Source organism: Ochlerotatus camptorhynchus, unplaced genomic scaffold (assembly GCF_037179485.1).
Source record: "Ochlerotatus camptorhynchus isolate MF236.1 unplaced genomic scaffold, CSIRO-AGI_Acam_v1.1 ptg000156l, whole genome shotgun sequence".
NCBI lineage: Eukaryota > Metazoa > Arthropoda > Insecta > Diptera > Culicidae > Ochlerotatus > Ochlerotatus camptorhynchus.
In genome coordinates, this window is record NW_027040646.1 from 411,282 (window position 1) to 429,379 (window position 18,098).

General features: G+C 41.4%; 1 protein-coding gene across 2 annotated transcripts; it reads left to right on the forward strand.

Moving 5' to 3' along the window:
• The first annotated feature begins 387 nt into the window (after positions 1-387).
• LOC135701321 (KH domain-containing, RNA-binding, signal transduction-associated protein 2-like) lies at positions 388-11,170 on the forward strand. 2 transcript variants are annotated; one of them, XM_065222081.1, is made up of 4 exons: positions 388-807; positions 868-1,465; positions 8,730-8,902; positions 10,876-11,170. In XM_065222081.1, exons 1-4 carry the CDS (start codon positions 594-596, stop codon positions 10,965-10,967), a joined length of 1,077 nt encoding a protein of 358 aa, XP_065078153.1. In that variant the 5' UTR covers positions 388-593; the 3' UTR covers positions 10,968-11,170. The 2 variants fall into 2 exon arrangements, with proteins under 2 accessions (XP_065078153.1, XP_065078152.1); XM_065222080.1 differs by lacking the exon at positions 10,876-11,170 and adding an exon at positions 9,564-10,734.
• The last annotated feature ends 6,928 nt before the right edge of the window (positions 11,171-18,098 follow it).

Genomic DNA, 18,098 nt, shown 5'->3' on the forward strand with positions numbered 1-18,098 from the left:
GGTTGTCAAATAATTGCAACACAGAAACCACCATCAAGATAGCGCTATAACATGTTATAACTCTGTAGTCTGAACGTACTATAAAAGAGAGCTTAACGACGTGTTCGGGGTACCATTGGAACCATTTGTGGGATAGTTTACCCATCCGAGATACAGTTCGTTTATGGTATGTATTTACTCGAGTACATACTTTTACTGAAGGGCTTCAGAATGTAACCCCCGATGTAACCCACCCTGAATCGGCTCTCCCCTCGGTATATCAACAAACCCCGACTGTCATTTTACTCAGTTCGCTGTCATCATCATCATCCCGCAATCGCAATGTCAATCATCAAACGTCATCATCAGCATCACCATTTTCAAAAGATACCATCGTGTGTGGCGAAGAGACTGTCGCAGTTGTTATAATTTAGAACCAGCGATTTTTAGCTGTTTAAAATTAAAAAATCCATACATTTCTACAATTAAGTCAAAGATAATCACTAGAAGCAGCGTGAAATAGTGAAGCGATCAATCAAACCGCATTTCCAAGCATAATAAAGTGAAAAAACTAGTTCGCCCAGCGAGAGGCTGAAAATCGTCGGAAAAGGAAGATGGCCGACCAGGATGCAAACGGGTACAATGACGAGGCGAGCGATTTCAAGCGAAAACACAATAAATCCCAACAGGAGCAGGATGTGGAGCTGGAAGATGACAACGAGAACCAGCAGCAGTCCCAGAAGGCACAGGAATACATCAAGGGAATGATGACTGAACGACAGACGCTCGAACGAAAATATCCGATTGCCGATCGACTGCTGGAAATAGGTGAGTTGTTTGTCTGGGTGGGAACAAATCGATGATGGTGATGATGGTTTTTGTTTTCAGAGATTGAAAGTGTTCAAAAGACGGGAAAGCCACCGGCGCGGCGCTACATCGACATCTACCGGGAGAAGCACATCAAGGTGGCGGTGAAAATCTTGGTCCCGGTGAAGGAACATCCGCGGTTCAACTTCGTGGGAAAGCTATTGGGTCCGAAGGGGAACACACTGAAGCGGCTGCAGGAGGACACGATGTGTAAGATGGCCATCCTGGGGCGGGGATCGATGAAGGATCGCAAGAAAGAGGAAGAGTTGAGGACCGGAATGGACCCAAAGTATGCTCACTTGATGGATGATTTGCATGTGGAAGTGAACGCCAATGGACCGCCGGCGGAAGTGTACGCTCGAATTGCCTACGCTATGGCCGAACTGCGGAAGTACCTGATTCCGGACAGTAACGATTTCATCCGGCAGGAGCAGATGCGGGAATTGATGGAGGATGCGGAGAGTGAGGTTCCACCGAAGAAGCCCTACAAGAAATCGATGACGGTGGAGGCGCCACCACCGCCGACGATTTCCGTCGCCAGACCGATGCCAGCGCAGAAGAAGGTGCTGTCGATTTTGGACAAGGCGCGAGCTGCGATGGAAGACATCCATGGACCGAGGTAAGATTAGAGAATATCAGAAGGAATTTTCGAGGTGAGTTCGTAGAAAGTTCTAGTCGAAATTCCAAGGACGTTTTGAAATCTTGAATGTGATTCAGAGGAATATTTTGTGGGAATTTGGAGATGGGAATCAGGGCAGTTCCAAGAAAATTCTGAGGAGCGCTCCAAAGGAATACAGGGAATAGTTCCAACTGAATGCTGAAGAGAACTTTAAGAAATTTCTGGACGTATTCAAAAGAAGTTGGCAAAGAAGGCAATTAGGGTTCATAAACACGGACCCGGACGACCATGGGAGCGTGCTCAGGAAGATCCGAAACATCTGCAAAAGTGGTCAATCCATGAAACTGAACCTAGAGCTTCGCAGTTTATTTCAAAAAATATTAGGAACTGTGATATAAGAATGAATTTGGGGTCGTGAAACATGAACCTGGATGGCCATTGGACCGTCATTCGGAAGATCCGGAACATCCATAAAAGTGTTTCATACATGAAACTGTGAAAAAACGTGATTTTTTTCGAAAACTTCACAGTTCGAAGTGTTTTCGAGAAAACCGCCAAGTTCTAGAATCAGTATCATCGATGTACCACTTTTACGGACCTTCCGGAAGACGGTTTCATGGTCATTCGGGTTCATGTTTATGTTATGACCCCAAATTATTTTTTATATCACAGTTCCACGTGTTTTCAAAAAAAAAACCCCGTGGGACTCATGGATCAGTTTTATGGATTGACCATTTTACGGATGTTCCAGATCTTCCAGACGACGATCCCATGGCCATGCAGGTACATGTTTATGCCATGACCCCAAATTCTTTCTTATATCACAGTTCCTAATGTTTATGAAAAAAAAAAACTGCGGAGCTCTAGAATCAGTTTCATTGGTTGACCTCTTTTACGGATGTTCCGGACCTACCAGAGGACGGCCTCATGGTCATCCGGGTCCATGTTTATTTCATGATCCCAAATTCTTTCTCATATCACAGTTCCTAATGCTTTCGAGTTCTAGGATCAGTTTCATGGATTGACCATTTTTAAGGATGTTTCAGATCTTCTGGAGGACAGTCCCATGGCCTTTAAGGTACATGTTCGTGTAATGACCCCTAATTAATTTATATATGACAGTTCCAAGTGAAACAAAAAACACTTTTACGGATGTTCGACATTTAGCGGATGGAATGGAGAAAAACGAAATAGAACACAAAATCAACGCAAAGCAGCAAATAAGGCTACCAGAAATTCCCGTTTCTCATGGTCATAGGGTTACTAGCACTTTAAATTAAAAATTAAACCACCGCCATCGGTTTGGTGAAACCGCCATAACTGAATAATTGGGGTGATCGGGTGTGTGACCGACCCATACCCAAAATGTGTTTTTTTTTAAATACCCGTACCCGACCCGAACTCGTCAGGTATGGGTATAGGCCCAAGCGCAATGGCAGCGGAAAAACCCCTTCTTAGTAATCCTACTTTTCGGATTAAAAACTAGCTACAACCAAATCGACACGGTTAGGCATATTGATGTCATTTTTGACAACTGTCAAACTTTCCGTTTCCGTTTCCGCTTCCCCCTTATGGGTTGAGTTTTGGGTAAACAAACCCGTTCCTGATAATGTACAGTTCATCAATGGACCCATATACTTATTTTTAAGGTTTCTGCAAGGGGTGAGACAACTTTACTCTGAGTTCCGTTTTTGCTGCGAGTAACTCAATGTACCTCAAAATTAAATCGACGTTCATCGATTCACTGTCTGTTTACTCCTCGGCTTACTCCGTTTACGATTTTCTCTTTGCATTGCTACAGCTGAGCTAAACAATTTTCTAGAATTTGTTCAATGCAGAGTTGTAACAGGTTGTATTGGCTATCAAAAGCAACAGCAAACGCACCGAGAAACGTTAATTCTAGCGAGTTTTTAACAAAAGAGAAAATCGACGAAGAGAATCGATCATCTCGTGTACGCCCTTATGCATGCTCACTGTTGATATATTAGGCGTCAGTCTTGTTTGTAAACAAAATAAAATCCTCGCGTCACTTTTCAATAGGCCCTTTCTGCATTGATCGATTCGCTTCATCGAATTTCTCTTTGGATCGTCACGGCCGAATATTTTGGACACCCAGATCGATGGAAGACGCAACCATCTAGCATCTAATGCGACAAAGACGGCAGGAAATGTTTTTGTAGCCGAGTTATTTACGAAAGAGAGAGTCGATGCAGAGAATTTAGAGAATGTAGATTTTTCTATTTGAAATCGGAGTTGGTAACCTGAATGACAAGACGAGAGCGGCATGGTCAGCATCCAGACTGATCAGTGGCCGGTAATGCGAAATCATTTGCCGGGACAAGATCTAGCAAACGTCCGTTTCGGTTGGGAAAAGTGTTTACTTGACTAAACCCGTGTAAGTTAAATCCGTCCAAAATAGTACAGCAAACCACCAGCATATGCAATAGTAGTGGGTCAATGAATGGTGTGCCGCTGTCGGTGCCAGCTTGGTTGTAGTCGCCAAATAGTAGTGCGGGAGAGCAGGGACCTAACGATGATTGCAGTCAGCAGGTAGACAGCGGCAATACTGAAAATGTTTTGTAGAAATTCCACGACTATCCAGAGCTGTCCAAACAGACTGGAAATGGGCGAGATACTTAGGTAGCTGGTTAGTCTAGTTGAGACAGCAGCCTTTTGACTGTGCAGGGGAGATCGGTCACTTGAAGACGGAATAAAGTGATCCGAGGTGGCGATGCATAGATCCGGTCATCCAGTCCCGAGTCGATTTTAGTCCTCAGCAAATGCACGATCCCGGGAGCTGGAAACCGAAGGAAATTTAGGACCGAAAGTTCAGAATCCCAACCATACTCGCCTGGAGTTGTAGGCCGGAGGTCCCCGATTTTTGTTGTTGTTTTGCTTGACCGCAGCTTCTTGACTTCGCACCTCCATATGTTGCTGTGATGCGAAAAGTGAGAAAGCCAATGACAGTGATCTTGCTCGCTGAGCAATGTGAGTTACTCGAGGTGCCTCAAAAGCATCCCTGAAATTGCTCATGATTAGGAGCTGTCTTGCCCTTTGGGTTTCTGTTTTTTTCAAGGCACATAATATGTGTTATTTGTTGAAGAAATTTGCCAAATTTAATTTTTTATCGAGATTTTTAGCTTATTGGCTAGTTTATCTCGTACATTCTTGATTGGATAAGCTGCAAAAATATCCGCACCCGACTGTTCCACGTTTGTTGTTAAACTGTTTCCGAGCCGAATCCGAAAATATATTTATTTGCATACTCGTACCCTACCCGTAACGGGGTCGGGTTTCGAGTAAAAATGCCTGTACCTGACCATCTCTTCCAGGATGATTTTAATTACTGAAAACCCCACCTTAGAAAAAATAGTTCCGATACTATTCCGAAATGTTTTGATGGTGTTTTTGGTAACAAATTCAAAATGGAGTTATCTTGTTGCACATACAGTAATATAATATTTTGGTTTAACTTCAACTTTGAAATGTGACCGGCGCACAGGTCTACTGCCACTGGTTCCAGTCCGGGTGGCCAGATTATTATTTTTTTCATTATCGGTAGCTTCTCAAAACTTTTATCGGTAGTTTTCGGTTGGCTATCTTAAGAAGGCTTCCCGAAATTTAAAACCTTTGCCTAATCTAGAGTTGGTGCATAATGAGTCATGCCAAAAGTGAAGTCAAGTCTACCGACTGTCAAACCGGCAACCTATTGTGCAAAGTAAACAAACATTACGATGCTATGAGAGGTCCACGAAATACAGCAACAAAATAATTTTGATATCACATCAAAGTGGATGCACTTCCATCGTGTCAAAAATATGGTGTAATGTTACTTACCAAAAAGGACAAAATTATCATTAATACAGTGCATGAACTGACATTACGCTGCTTTTACTGCACTACATTTGTTTATTTTTGTGGCGATAGAAATTACATGAGATTTTCGACATGATTGAAGTACCTCCCTTAGCTCAGTCGGTAAAGACGCAGCTACAAAGCAAGACCATGCTGGAGGTGGCTGGGTTCGATTCCCGGTCCAGTCTAGGAGTTTTTCGGGTTGGAAAATTTCTCGACTTCCCTGGGCATAGAAGTATGATTGGACTTGCCACACAATTATACCAATGCAAAAATGGTACAGGCATCGAAAGCTCTCAATTAATAACTGTGGAAGTGCATCTAGAACACTAAGTTGAGAACACGCAATAAGCAAATATGCGATATGCAATTAGCTTGAAATGCGAAGAAGAAGAAGAAGAAGAAGAAGATGAAGTGCATCCTCTTGGATATAATATGAAAATTTATTTTTTGCTGTGAATGTATTACAATAAAATATAATCGAAGAAATGATCATAAACACGTAGTGAGCATTAAATTGTCATGGGATACGTTTGGTAATGATCGGTAATGAGAATTTCTACTATTTTTTGTTAGGATAATTTGATAAAATCCAAGGGGCAAGTCACTCAGCACATTGTGCCGAAATTAGATTCGGCACAGCTTGGGCACAATCTCGTAGGCATTGGATTGCATATTCAGGAACATCCTCTAATTGAATATACCAGAGGAACTCAGACCAGCAGTTCACTAAGATCTAAAGATCTTATACGAAATGTAGGTTCTAGAGGAAGAGGCAGTTAATCAGACCCAAGTAGTAATCTTAATTCAAATAATGCTGCAACTCACACAAAACAAACTACAGAAGTCTATTCATCATCCTCTATAGACGGTCTCCAACAATGTTCCCACTTGTTCCGGCCGCTGATAGACCGCTGGCCGGCGCCGGTGGTGTAGTGGTAAGCGTGACGGCTTTCTCACATCCCAATGGGTCTGGGTTTAATCCCAGCCGAGGCCGGTGGGATTTTTCGGAGGAATAAAAATCTCTGGTCACGTCTTCCTTCGAAAGGGAAGTAAAGCCGTTGGTCCCGGCCCATGTGTGTTTGTATGGGTGCGATATCCTACGCAGGTGTGGAAGCTGCCTTCCTGCACATTCAATTGTCGTCAATGGATGGCGATCGATGTCCGTCGGTGATTTAGGCTTTATCAAGCGCTTTTCCTATAACTTTCAGGACCCTTACACAATTAAAACACTATATATTGCCTATGTGAGGTCAATACTGGAATATTGCAGCATTGTATGGTGTCCATTTTCAATCACGCACGAAGAAAGATTAGAATCAGTACAAAAACAATTTCTATTATACGCTCTTCGTAAATTAGGTTGGACTTCATTTCCTCTTCCATCATATGAAGCACGCTGCATGCTTATAAACATACAAACATTAAAAGGGCGTCGTGAATATGCAATAGTTTCATTTGTAAATGATATCGTTTCGCAGCGAATTGACTCAACAGAACTTTTATCAAAATTAAATTTCCATGCACCCACTCGGCAACTCCGAAATCGAAATTTATTTGCCATAAAACATCATCGCACAAATTATGCAAAATATGGGCCATTAAACCGCATGATGGCCTCTTACAATAAACATTGCAAAACCATTGACTTTACAATGTCTCGGCATAAACTAAAGCAATATTTTTATTCCATAAGAAATAACAACTCATAAAAGAAAAGACAAGAAAGCTGACACTACTTTTTTTTATATAAATATATATTTAAGAAAACAAACTGTATTAGATTGGCACTAGATTGCGGAACAAAGACCGACGTTAAAATAAGGGAAAGAAGAAGAAGAAGATAGACCGCTGCTTTTCACATCACGAAAGGCTAGGTTTCTGAGGACATTATAGTACCCTAAAACACAGGACTTTTAGTATCCTATGAACACAACACACAAAAAAATCGCTCACCCGCAACTTCCCGCGTCTTCCTCAATCTGATTTATCCTTGCGATTTCAAACCAAAACATTCCAGGTGGCATGACCGGTACAATTGGCACACCTGCGGCACACTGTCAAAAAAGATGACCCAAGATTGGTGTGCGGAGTGATCTACCTCTTGACAAAATCACTGATATAACAATTTTTTTTTTCTCGCTAGAAGTCATTTGAAGTTGATGTAGAAGTCCTCTGTGGCCAAGTGAAAAGAAAGGGAATCTTTGGAAAACCGTGATGCGAGTTCATCTTTTTTTTTCTCCTGGCGTGACTCATTATACACCGACTCTAGTCTAATCATAACAAGTAAGTGTGAGTATAGGATGAACGGAATGCGGAACTAAAAAAGGGAGAAACAGAAAATAGCATCTCCGCTAGGAGACAGACAGAGAAAGTTGATTAAACGTTAAAAAAAAACTCATCCGTTTGGATTGAAGTTGTAAAACGCATCGCGTTCGATCAAATTGACTGACTACACGGAAAATAAAACATAGGTATTGAAAATTTTTCAAGATAACTTAAAATATGTGATTCTCGGTAGGAAAAGTGAAAAATCGGTAGTTTTGAACCTTTCGCCTGTGAACCGGTAGGCATCCAGAAAATAGGTAGGACTACCGATAAACCGGTAGGTATGGTCACCCTGGTTCTAGTGTGGTTAGTACTTTTAAAAAGAGTGCATTATAGGAAGGGTAGTGGACTTGTGGTGGAGCCAACAAGTAAAATATTTGGAACCAACGGTTACACGTCGGATATCGATTTTTGAGATCTCTTAGGATATTTGACACTTCATAAAACCAATGGCCACTATCTTGAATTCCAACATGGTGTCGAATATCGATTTTCTTCAGCACCTTCGCGTCGTCCCCGTTCCGAAAATACCCATATTGTGGGTATTTGAGACTTTTCCTGACCCCGATGGCCGCCATCTTGGCCTCCAGATGGACCTCGTCTATTTAATTTTCGTTTAATATTAAATAATATATTATTGCTACATATAATCCGGATGCCATCCCTATCGGCAACCGATATTGTGCGGATACTATGTTTTGATGCTTGACGACACGATGCCCGAATGAGCCCGAACTGAAGTGAAAGTGGAAAAAACGAAGGAAGCAGTTTTCGAGTCATTCATTGCGTCAATTGAAACCAGTCTTTGCCTTAAATGAAATGAACTGCAGCACTTGACGAACGAAACAAGGGATAGTCAAGTCATGTTTGAAAAGAGTCATGTTCATCGTGACTCGATAACAAGAAACACAATGACTTACACGAAAATGATATTGCTCGAAATGAAGCGATTCTGCGGAAAGTTCATTTTCTTCTCTTTGTTTCAAAAATGCAGAGCCCTGCTACTAGAGGGTTAACTGTATTATGAATTTTCAAATAATCGTTTGATTTCATTCAGAAAATCATTTCCCCTTTATTGCAGATCAATGCCCCCACAACGCTACGAGGAACCGGCCTACGAGCACGGTTACGAAACGGGATACGCTTACCACCCGCCCGGTCCACCGCCGCCACGTGCCAAATATGCCCCGGAAGCACCCGAATACGAACAGGAATACCGTCGTGAGTACTACCGCGAGCCGGCCCCGTACGCAGGTAATTTGTATGCTCCTTCCTCCTACTATCGTCCTCCCTATTGATGACGCTGATGGTTTTCTTTGATGTTGGAGCAGCGTGGCCAGCGTGGTAACGAAACCCTCGTTGGCAATAGTAATAACAACAGTGGAGAGACGGAACTTCCGGTTTCCGGTGTGGGCCCCTCCCCCATTCTCTGGGGAGTCCCGTTAGAACCGGATGCCGCTCTTCTGTTCGCGTAACTGTAAAATGTAATTTGACTGAGACCCTCTTTTATAATGTGATAAATCGTGATGTAAAGGAAAATTGAGGGCTAACAATACGTGACGTAAACGGAGATTTAAAATTTTAAACGTTGGAACAAATGGTAAAACGTTAAAAATTTTAAACCGATAAATTTGTTCAAAAATTGTCCGTTCCGCAAATGGAATATTTGCCTCCCCTTTAAACCAGTCAAATTTTGCCACCCCATCTGCTAATCAGTTGATATTAAAATCTTGACGATCTGTTATTAATTTAATCCAAAAAAAAAAATCAAAAACGAAAAACACGCAAACGCTTTAAAACCGAAACATCAAACTTTCTAAAAACTAACAAACCCGACAGTTTCCAAACCAAGACAGTAGGTAACCCAACAAATATCCAAACCAATGCTTGTTGTTGTTGTTGTTGTTCGAAACAGCCGCTCCGAAGCCGATGGGTGCCAGTCCAAGTGGTCGCCCCTGGAAGCCGTCGTATGCAGCGCCCCCGCGTGGCCACCCCGGCGAGGAGATCCCGATCAAGCACGGTGTCCGCGAAGTTTTGCCCCGCTATCGGCATGCACCGTACAGTCGTCCGGCGAAGTAAACAGAACAACATAACTAATATTCCACCAACAACAAAACGTTTAATTTGTACCAACTTCTAATACGACGACAGACTCAACGTTGTGGGAAATTCCGGAGACCGTCACGAGGAGGGATGGCAAGCAGTTATTTAAGCTTGATAAAACATTTGAAGTAAAATGAAATTGACGATAACAAACATATATAAACACTGTGTGGAAGTTTGAATATTTAAACTATTACATAAACAATGCATAATTAATGGAGCAAACATAATTGTACTAAGCAAAAAAAAAAACGATGCAAAAAATCTCTATAATTATCATAAATCAAAGTTGAAAATTTTCACTTAAATGAAATAAAGTTAATCATAACATAAAATACAACAATTAACTCAAACAAGAAACATGAAATAGCTTATGCAAAAATATAAACAATGAAAAAAACCATTCACTATCGAGTGAAATATGTTCAATTATTAAAAAAGGAAGCACATTTCACAAAACAATTCAATTTAGTTAGGTTTAGCCTAGTTTCAGTCTTTGGCAAGGTAATTATTCAGAAAAAAATATCTTCAGATCTTTATAAAACGAAGTTACTGATCACTTCAACCGTATTAGTTTCCGTGGTTTGAGAGAAAACGATTCTAATTAAAGTATGATTGCACTCAAATAAGTAGATACGATAAGAAGTCAGCAAATGTTAAAATTTAATAAGTGGGAAAAAAACTACGTTAATAAATAAAATACAAACAACGCAAAATCGATTATAGATTCATCAATCAACAACAGGAAGAATAATAAGATCAACATAAAATTTTGCATGAAAATGCAACGTCACCGATTTTTCAGCTACGCTAAATAATAAATATTGATAATTCAAATAAAAACAAATAATCACTAAATATGTAAACGCAAAATTCTATCCAAACAAAACAAGCGGTAAAAGCAACAACAAACACCTATTCAACTAAAACATAAAATAAAGGTACGCAAATAAAGTCTCCCGTTTCGGAAGAACGACAACCCAGCTGGAGGGCGTTTCATTTCATACTGTAGTTGTGAAACTAACCCCATTCGCATCTAACCACTCACCCTCGAAATCATCTTTCACCACTCAGGCAGGAGCACAAATTTCTACCAGCAGGTTTGTTTGTTTCTTTATTTTCAGTGCGTGGAACTCGAAGCCCGAGCACGAACGTCCGGAGAGGTACCTGGCGATATCCAATGGTCACGACACCCAGGAGAGATTACAACAAGTAAGATACATGGCGACCCTGCGTTTGCCTTAAGGAAACTCGATTGATCGGTGAGGCCGGATATACACTGAATGACATTTTGCGGGATAGATGCTGCAGATTCGAATTATACTTGGAGCTCTGAATATTGATGGGAGCATTTAATGCATGTATGAAAGCCGTCGGCCGAATGAGAGATTTAAAATCGCCAGAATAAAGTCACTGCTAAACAGTATTGAACGTCATTGAGAGTGTATCATTCGTCAAACGATCCGTACGTCCCATTGTTGACTTTTTGGGGAGCTCCGGTTTCCATCGTTTGGTTTCTGACTCCAGTTCTGAAGTGTTTTAAACCATGGCCCACTTAGTTATGGAACAAACTCTTTTGCTTGTTACAGCGCTCCTAGTGGACGTTTTCGGAAGCTTTTGGCGTCTATTAACTACAATAGCAATAACAGTGTATTTTTTCAGTTCATAGAACGGTCTTTTTTTAGAGACAGTCATCATGCAAGAGGAGCGTAGGAAAATATCGTGTAGAGTCAGCTGGAAAATCCATCGCAGTCCGCGTCCATGCTGGCAAGTGTTGAATTTTCCTAGAAACACCGTCTGGTGCGTGCTCAAAACGTACAGGGAAACCTTGACGACGAATCGGAAGCCTCAATGGAAACGCCGGAGTGGAACTGCCAACCGTCAGCGCAATGGAAAGGTCGTGAGGTCCACCAGAAGCAACCCAGGTATGTTCGATCGCGATTTGAGTAAAAAGAATGATGCCGCCCGTAGTACAGTGCAGCGATTCGCTACCGCGCCAGTAGGCAACCAAATCGATCACTCAAGCAGAATACCGTAGCTAGAACCCGTGCTCGAAAGCTGTATGACAACCTGCTGACCAAGTCCGGTGGGTGCATACTTATGGAAGATGAAACCAATGTAAAGGCCGGTATAGGGTAGACAGCTGCCAGGACCGAACACAAGGCGAAGGCTCGAGGAGGTGTCCCTGTTTTTGGGGATAAATTCGCACGCAAATTTGCAGCTGCGGCTAGAAGACAAAGGTTTTCGTTACTGAGGAAATGATGAACTTGGAGGTTTACAAAACCGACTGTCTCCAGAAGCGAATTCTGCCCTTCATCAGGGGGAACGACACTTCAGGATTATCCCATTTTTACCAAAACCTCTCATTAAATTTTCAACGTGCACAAAATTTCAATCCTATCTATTCTTTCAATTCCCAACCTATCCCTTCTGCATGCACACAAATTGTCAAGCAAGCCGTGCAGTTTCTCGAAGATTTCATGTCGACCGCGAAGCACTCTGCCATACTCACTGTCAATTTTCAACAATCTCCACAACAAACGCCATGTATGTCAGCTGGCTATGCCGGTTAAAAATCGATGCGAAAACCTCCGAAAACTTAAAAAAGATGACGGACCACTCGTCTAAAATCGGTCGCGGGACAACATCAAGTGCATCACTGAGAAGACGGCAACGCACATCCATTTCTCGGACTCAAACCGATCGAATTTGACGGATAAGAGCCCAGGTGTATGTGTGTTGTAGCATGGAAGTTACGACAAGTACACGAAACGAAAATCAATTATTTTATTCATGTGTTTCACTTATAGATTTTTGTCAAAACATCAGCCTTATACATTCGATAAAACAAACCACATAGGTCGTATAAGAATGCATAAAAGGTATGTGTGACCGCTTATACATTTCATTTGACACATGATCTTCATTAACTTGTTACAAGGCGCCTGCTTATACATACATGATTGACTCATACATTTTATGAATAATCAGCAATAGTAATTTGCCAAAAGGTATAAGGAGATTTCTATCCGTGTAGGTGGAAAAGGAATTAAGGTCATTTTTCCACTCGTCCCAAGTTTTACTCGTTGCTGCTGCTGGTCAAGGATTCGGAGAAGAAAGAGCTAATGGTGAAGGAAGACATCCGCCGGGTGATGGAGTTTCTGTGCGAGAATATTGTGAATCAAATTCCCGTCCAAATACAGCTGGGAATATTAACCGGAACCTAGTGATCCATCGCCACTACCCGTTCCTCCTACTGGTCAGTTTCAACCTACTTGGTGCGGAACCGTTTTCTGCATTTGAGCTGTGATCTTTGGTTAACATTGTTGGGCGGTGTCCATTAATTATGTTACGCTAAAAATCAATGTTTTCGACCCCCTTAGATCAAAATGTAACTCTGAAAATGATCCCCCTCTATTTATTACGTAACGCTCTAAAATACACCGGGGATCCGTCCGTCTCATTTCATTAATTTTTGATTCCGGTATGTCTTTTATTTCTAGGTAATTGTATTATTAATATTCAAAATAAAAACAAAAGATCAGCGTACCATCGAGTACCTGCTTTTCAAAAGTTTTAGCATAGCAAAAATCTCAAGATATAAAATTAAAACATATCCATTTTGCCAGCAATAGCCGGTGCCGGTGGTGTAGTGGTAAGCGTGACTGCTTTCTAACACCCCAATGGGTCTGGGTTCAATCCCAGCCGAGGTCGGTGGGATTTTTCTGAGGCATAAAAATCTCTGGTCACGTCTTCCTTCGGAAGGGAAGTAAAGCCGTTGGTCCCGGCCCATGTGTGTTGAATGGGTGCGATATCCTACGCAGGTGTGGAGGCTGCCTTTCTGCACATTCGATTGCCGTCAATGGATGGCAATCGATGTCCGTCGGTGATTGGCACTAGATTGCGGAACAGAGACCGACGTTAAATAAAAGAAGAAGAAGATTTTGCCAGCAAGATTTAGTGATGACATTTTTGACCTGTATTTTCAAACTTTACATCAAGAAACAAAACAAAACAAAATGTCCTCGTTTTTACGTAACGGAAAGCTTTACTCCTCCTCCCCTATGTAATAATTTGTAACGATATATAAGCGTCACGTAATTTATGGACACTGCATTGTACCAGATTTTTCTTCTTTTTACACTTATCATCTTCGCGTTCGGACTTGTATTCCTCTGAAACTTTTTAACACCCCTCACATCACATCCATTCCCTGATCCATCCCATATATTTTTTTATCCGTGTTCTATTTTCGTCAACACGACAAACTCAAAAAAATCCCATCAATTATGTTTTCCCCTGAAAATCCCAAGTAATTACTAGACTGAAAAAATACATCCAAATGAGTGTCGTTCCCCCTGCCCGTCATCCAGTCACTTTTTTGCCGAATCTTGCGAGTTGTCACTGCAGCCGGGAAGTACAACAATGATACAATGACAACGGAGTACCATTTGAAGCCGATTTGATGAAAGATTTGTTGGCACTAAAATTATAACAGATAAGCTTGAGCTTGATTGACCGCCCACGGTTCCTACTCTGTTATTGCCAGATCAGCTGTAATTACACAGAGAACCAATAGACGATGCTTGGGACTAGCAATCATCCTCAATGTGTAAAAACTGGTGATCTTAAATTAGGCAATACCAGCGCCGGCCGCGCCCGAACACAGGTCAAGAAAGGAATGGGAAGGATTGTGTTGACATGACACTCGCTTTGATGGAAGCCGAGAACACCTCTGCACTTCCACGAGGAATCACTGGGATGTTGGATAAGAGGGTTGGGTTTGCAGCAGGGTTCGTTTTGGTAAACGATAAGCTGAATTGATGTCCTAACGATCATATAACGCGAAGGAGCTTGGGACTAAACCCACGGTCTTCTGCTCAGTAAGCAAAAACGTTTGCCACTAGGCAGACGAGCACCTTTTTAATCACCGAGTTTCTGTTATTACCATGTAGTCATTTTAACAAATAAAACGATTGACGAATCTTGACTGTGGATGGGCCTGAGATTAGACTCATGATGTTCTGCTCAGTAAGCAAAAACGGTTGCTCTAAGGCCACCGAGCCCCTCATATCACATAATACCATGTATCCATGTATCCATTCAAACCCGGAACCAACGACAACAACGAGTTTCGCAAAATACACGATACACGAGCGATTTTACCATAAATCTCTTTGATATGTAAGGACCTGGAACCGCGTTTTTCTGCTCAGTAAGCAGGCCACTGTAACCGACAACCTTCAAATCCGAAAACTAAAAACTACGAAAAAGTTCTTAGGCCTTCATTAAGTTCCACTTTCACGCGACGTTCAATGTTTCAATTTGCCCTTTACGTATTGTTCAGGCTATAAATAGGCCCTTTTCAAAAGTTACGCGAGAAATACGCACAATCGTCGCCTACCTCGCAAAACTGGTTCCAAACGACAACAAAGGCATAAGCACCTACTGAAACCTGGCCGTAGGCCTATGCTAGACCGTATAGCATAACGATCTTCTTCCACTAGCAGGCCTGTTTCTGTTTGCACAGACAGTCCCACTAGTTTTCGATACATTTATAGGGAATAGTAGGAGATTAAAAGAATGGAGAAGAGTTATAGAGGTTTTTTTGTTGTTGTTGTTTTGCTGAAAAGAGAGAAACAGAACTATACGAAATTACACCTGCTGAAAAAAAAGATAAGTCTATTATTTTGGTTAGTGATCGTTTGGATTTGGGTCACCCCACGTTGTGTTTAGGTTAGTATAAATAAATAATACTATATAGTCATATAAATCACCACAGCTCATTATCTTCAGCGTTATCGGTTTTGTTTCTGGATCTTTAGTTGCCTCTGTGATATACTTACTTGCGGCATACTATTTTGGGAGTGTATATGAGCGTGTACCATGTACGGTAGCTCATCTCTCATCGTGATGGTGGGACATAGTAGACAAATTAGAGAGAAAACAAGGAGGTACTAATATTAGTTATATGTAAACAAACAAAACAAAACAAGAGAAGAGCAGAAAAATAAAAAGGGGATAAAGTAGATAACAAAGAAAAGAAACCTAGGCAGATTATTAGAAAAGGCATTATCCGAGACCTCAATCAAATGTCACTCCCACCGAGATCTCAGCGAAACCCTTCCCGCCGAGACCCGCACAGCCGAGCTCGGTAGAAAAAACTAAGTGTGTAGATAGATTAGTAGGAAAATAAATAAAACTACTTTATGACTCAAAGTGCAATGAATGAGCGTTAGTTTCGGGATCATTTCAGTGTTAGAGTTATGTTAGTTTTGATCCGTAATCAGCCCTGCTGACCCCTCCAACATTAGTTGCAGGCAGTGGTTGTTAGATAGTGCGGCACTGTAACTACTACTATTTTAGAGGTATGATTCGTCAAGTTTATACAACTCAATGTTTCAATTGAGCCAAACTATCTATCTTACAATTACAAAAGCAAACCGAAACTTACAATTATATGCAAATGCAAAATGAAACTTGACTAATCATCGTCAATCCCCTTATTCTCTCTCTAATTTTGATCAGTGAACGGGCACCATATGGTACATTTTCTCACCATGAACCTATCATTTCCAGCCTATCTGAACTATTTAATAAATGGAAGCCATAACATGGGTTACGCTCCCCCTAAGCGGGCCCTCCGCATCCTGTCTCTGTCTCATCTCAAATACAAAATGCCAATGGTATGAATGTATCTATATATAACTTGGAAATGACGTACAATCAAATAAACCCGTAACCCACTCACTTGGTCAGACTTCAGAATCGCCCAGTGAGCAGTGCGCTCTACACTCCAAGTTCCCTTTTTTTTCAAATTCACCTCAAATTTGATATTTTACCCATTGAGTGTTGATTAGTCACAATGAAACATTGTGACAGAATTTGAGGTTACTAGTATATTAAATAATCTAGGTCCTATTTAGGATTATATCTGAAAAATCCAAATCTGGCCAACGCCCACCCTAAACCTAAACCTGTTCTAATCCACCTGAAATGACTAACGAATGGAAGACTTTGACTACCCAGCCATGCAATAGTCTCATTCCGTGCCTTATGGCAACTTGATGATTCTATTGCGCTCATCTTCTGGCACTACCCAGGGGAGACTTGGTCCTGTACCCAATGCTTAACTTATCTCCATTCCACTCAGCTACTCGCAATTTCTTGTGATATAGTGGGCGGAATATTATTATATGAGACAATTCCATGCAGACGTCTTTCCAAATTTGGCAGATCGACAGGTAATCGGTGAGTTACCACGATAGTTGCTATTCAACAACTCGACAACGTCCCATCGTCAACGCCTGCTATGAGAATTTCCCATTGCAGACGCCAACGAAATGACGTCATCGAGCTATCGATCAACTACCCTGGTTATCGCCTGGTACCTTATAGCACGATGCTAGGAGGCGAACCGGAAGAATCGATGAGCTACCTCCCTCTATATCGTTTTGCTATGGAATGGCCACTAAAATTATAACAGATTAGCAATAGTAACTATTGAACATTGATCAAACTTGCGTCCTTGTCTGAGCTATCGTATCAGATAGATTATCTTCTTCTTCTTTATGGGTTTGAAGCTCTTGCACGAACTTTCGCAAATTTTAAATCCGGATGATTTTCTAAAGGGGGAAGCCCATTTGGCAAAGACATTCAGCATAACATTTTTATTTTTTAAATTGTAATTTGGCATAATCTCCAAAAAAAAAAAATAACTAAAATAGTGGATCGTGGAAATGAAACCAAGTTGAGAAGATGCCTTAGCGGAAACATAAGCCAAATGGTCCTTGAAGGTGAGTTGTGAATCAAGTAGTAAGTCTTTAATGGTAGATTCACGGCTTAATATTTGCTCCTGCATAACAGATAGGTGATTTTTTCCTGGAAAACGTTATAATGGCACATTTAGAAGCATTTAATACCATCCTGTTCTTGTCACACCAAACAGCAAAAACGTCCAGCTGCTGCTGAAGAAACAATGCATTACTTCGATCTTTGATGACTAAGTATAGGTTAAAATCGTCAGCATAAGACAGCTTCAGGCAACGGATCGAAAAGTGAACGTCATTCAGATACAATAAAAATATGAACGGTGCCAGATGACTGCCTTGAGGTACACCAGAAGAAACAGCGAACGGTTGAGAAAAATGATCTCCAATCTTCACTGACATATGTCGACCGTATGAGCGAAGCCAATCAAGAAGGGAACCATGAAAGCCAAGTCGCTCTAGTTTGACCACTTGTAATCTCGTGATTGAGTTTATCAAAAGCAGCAGAAACATCGGTGTAGATAGCATCCACTTGATGACCTCTTTCCATCTCGCGTATGATTGATGATGTGTATTGA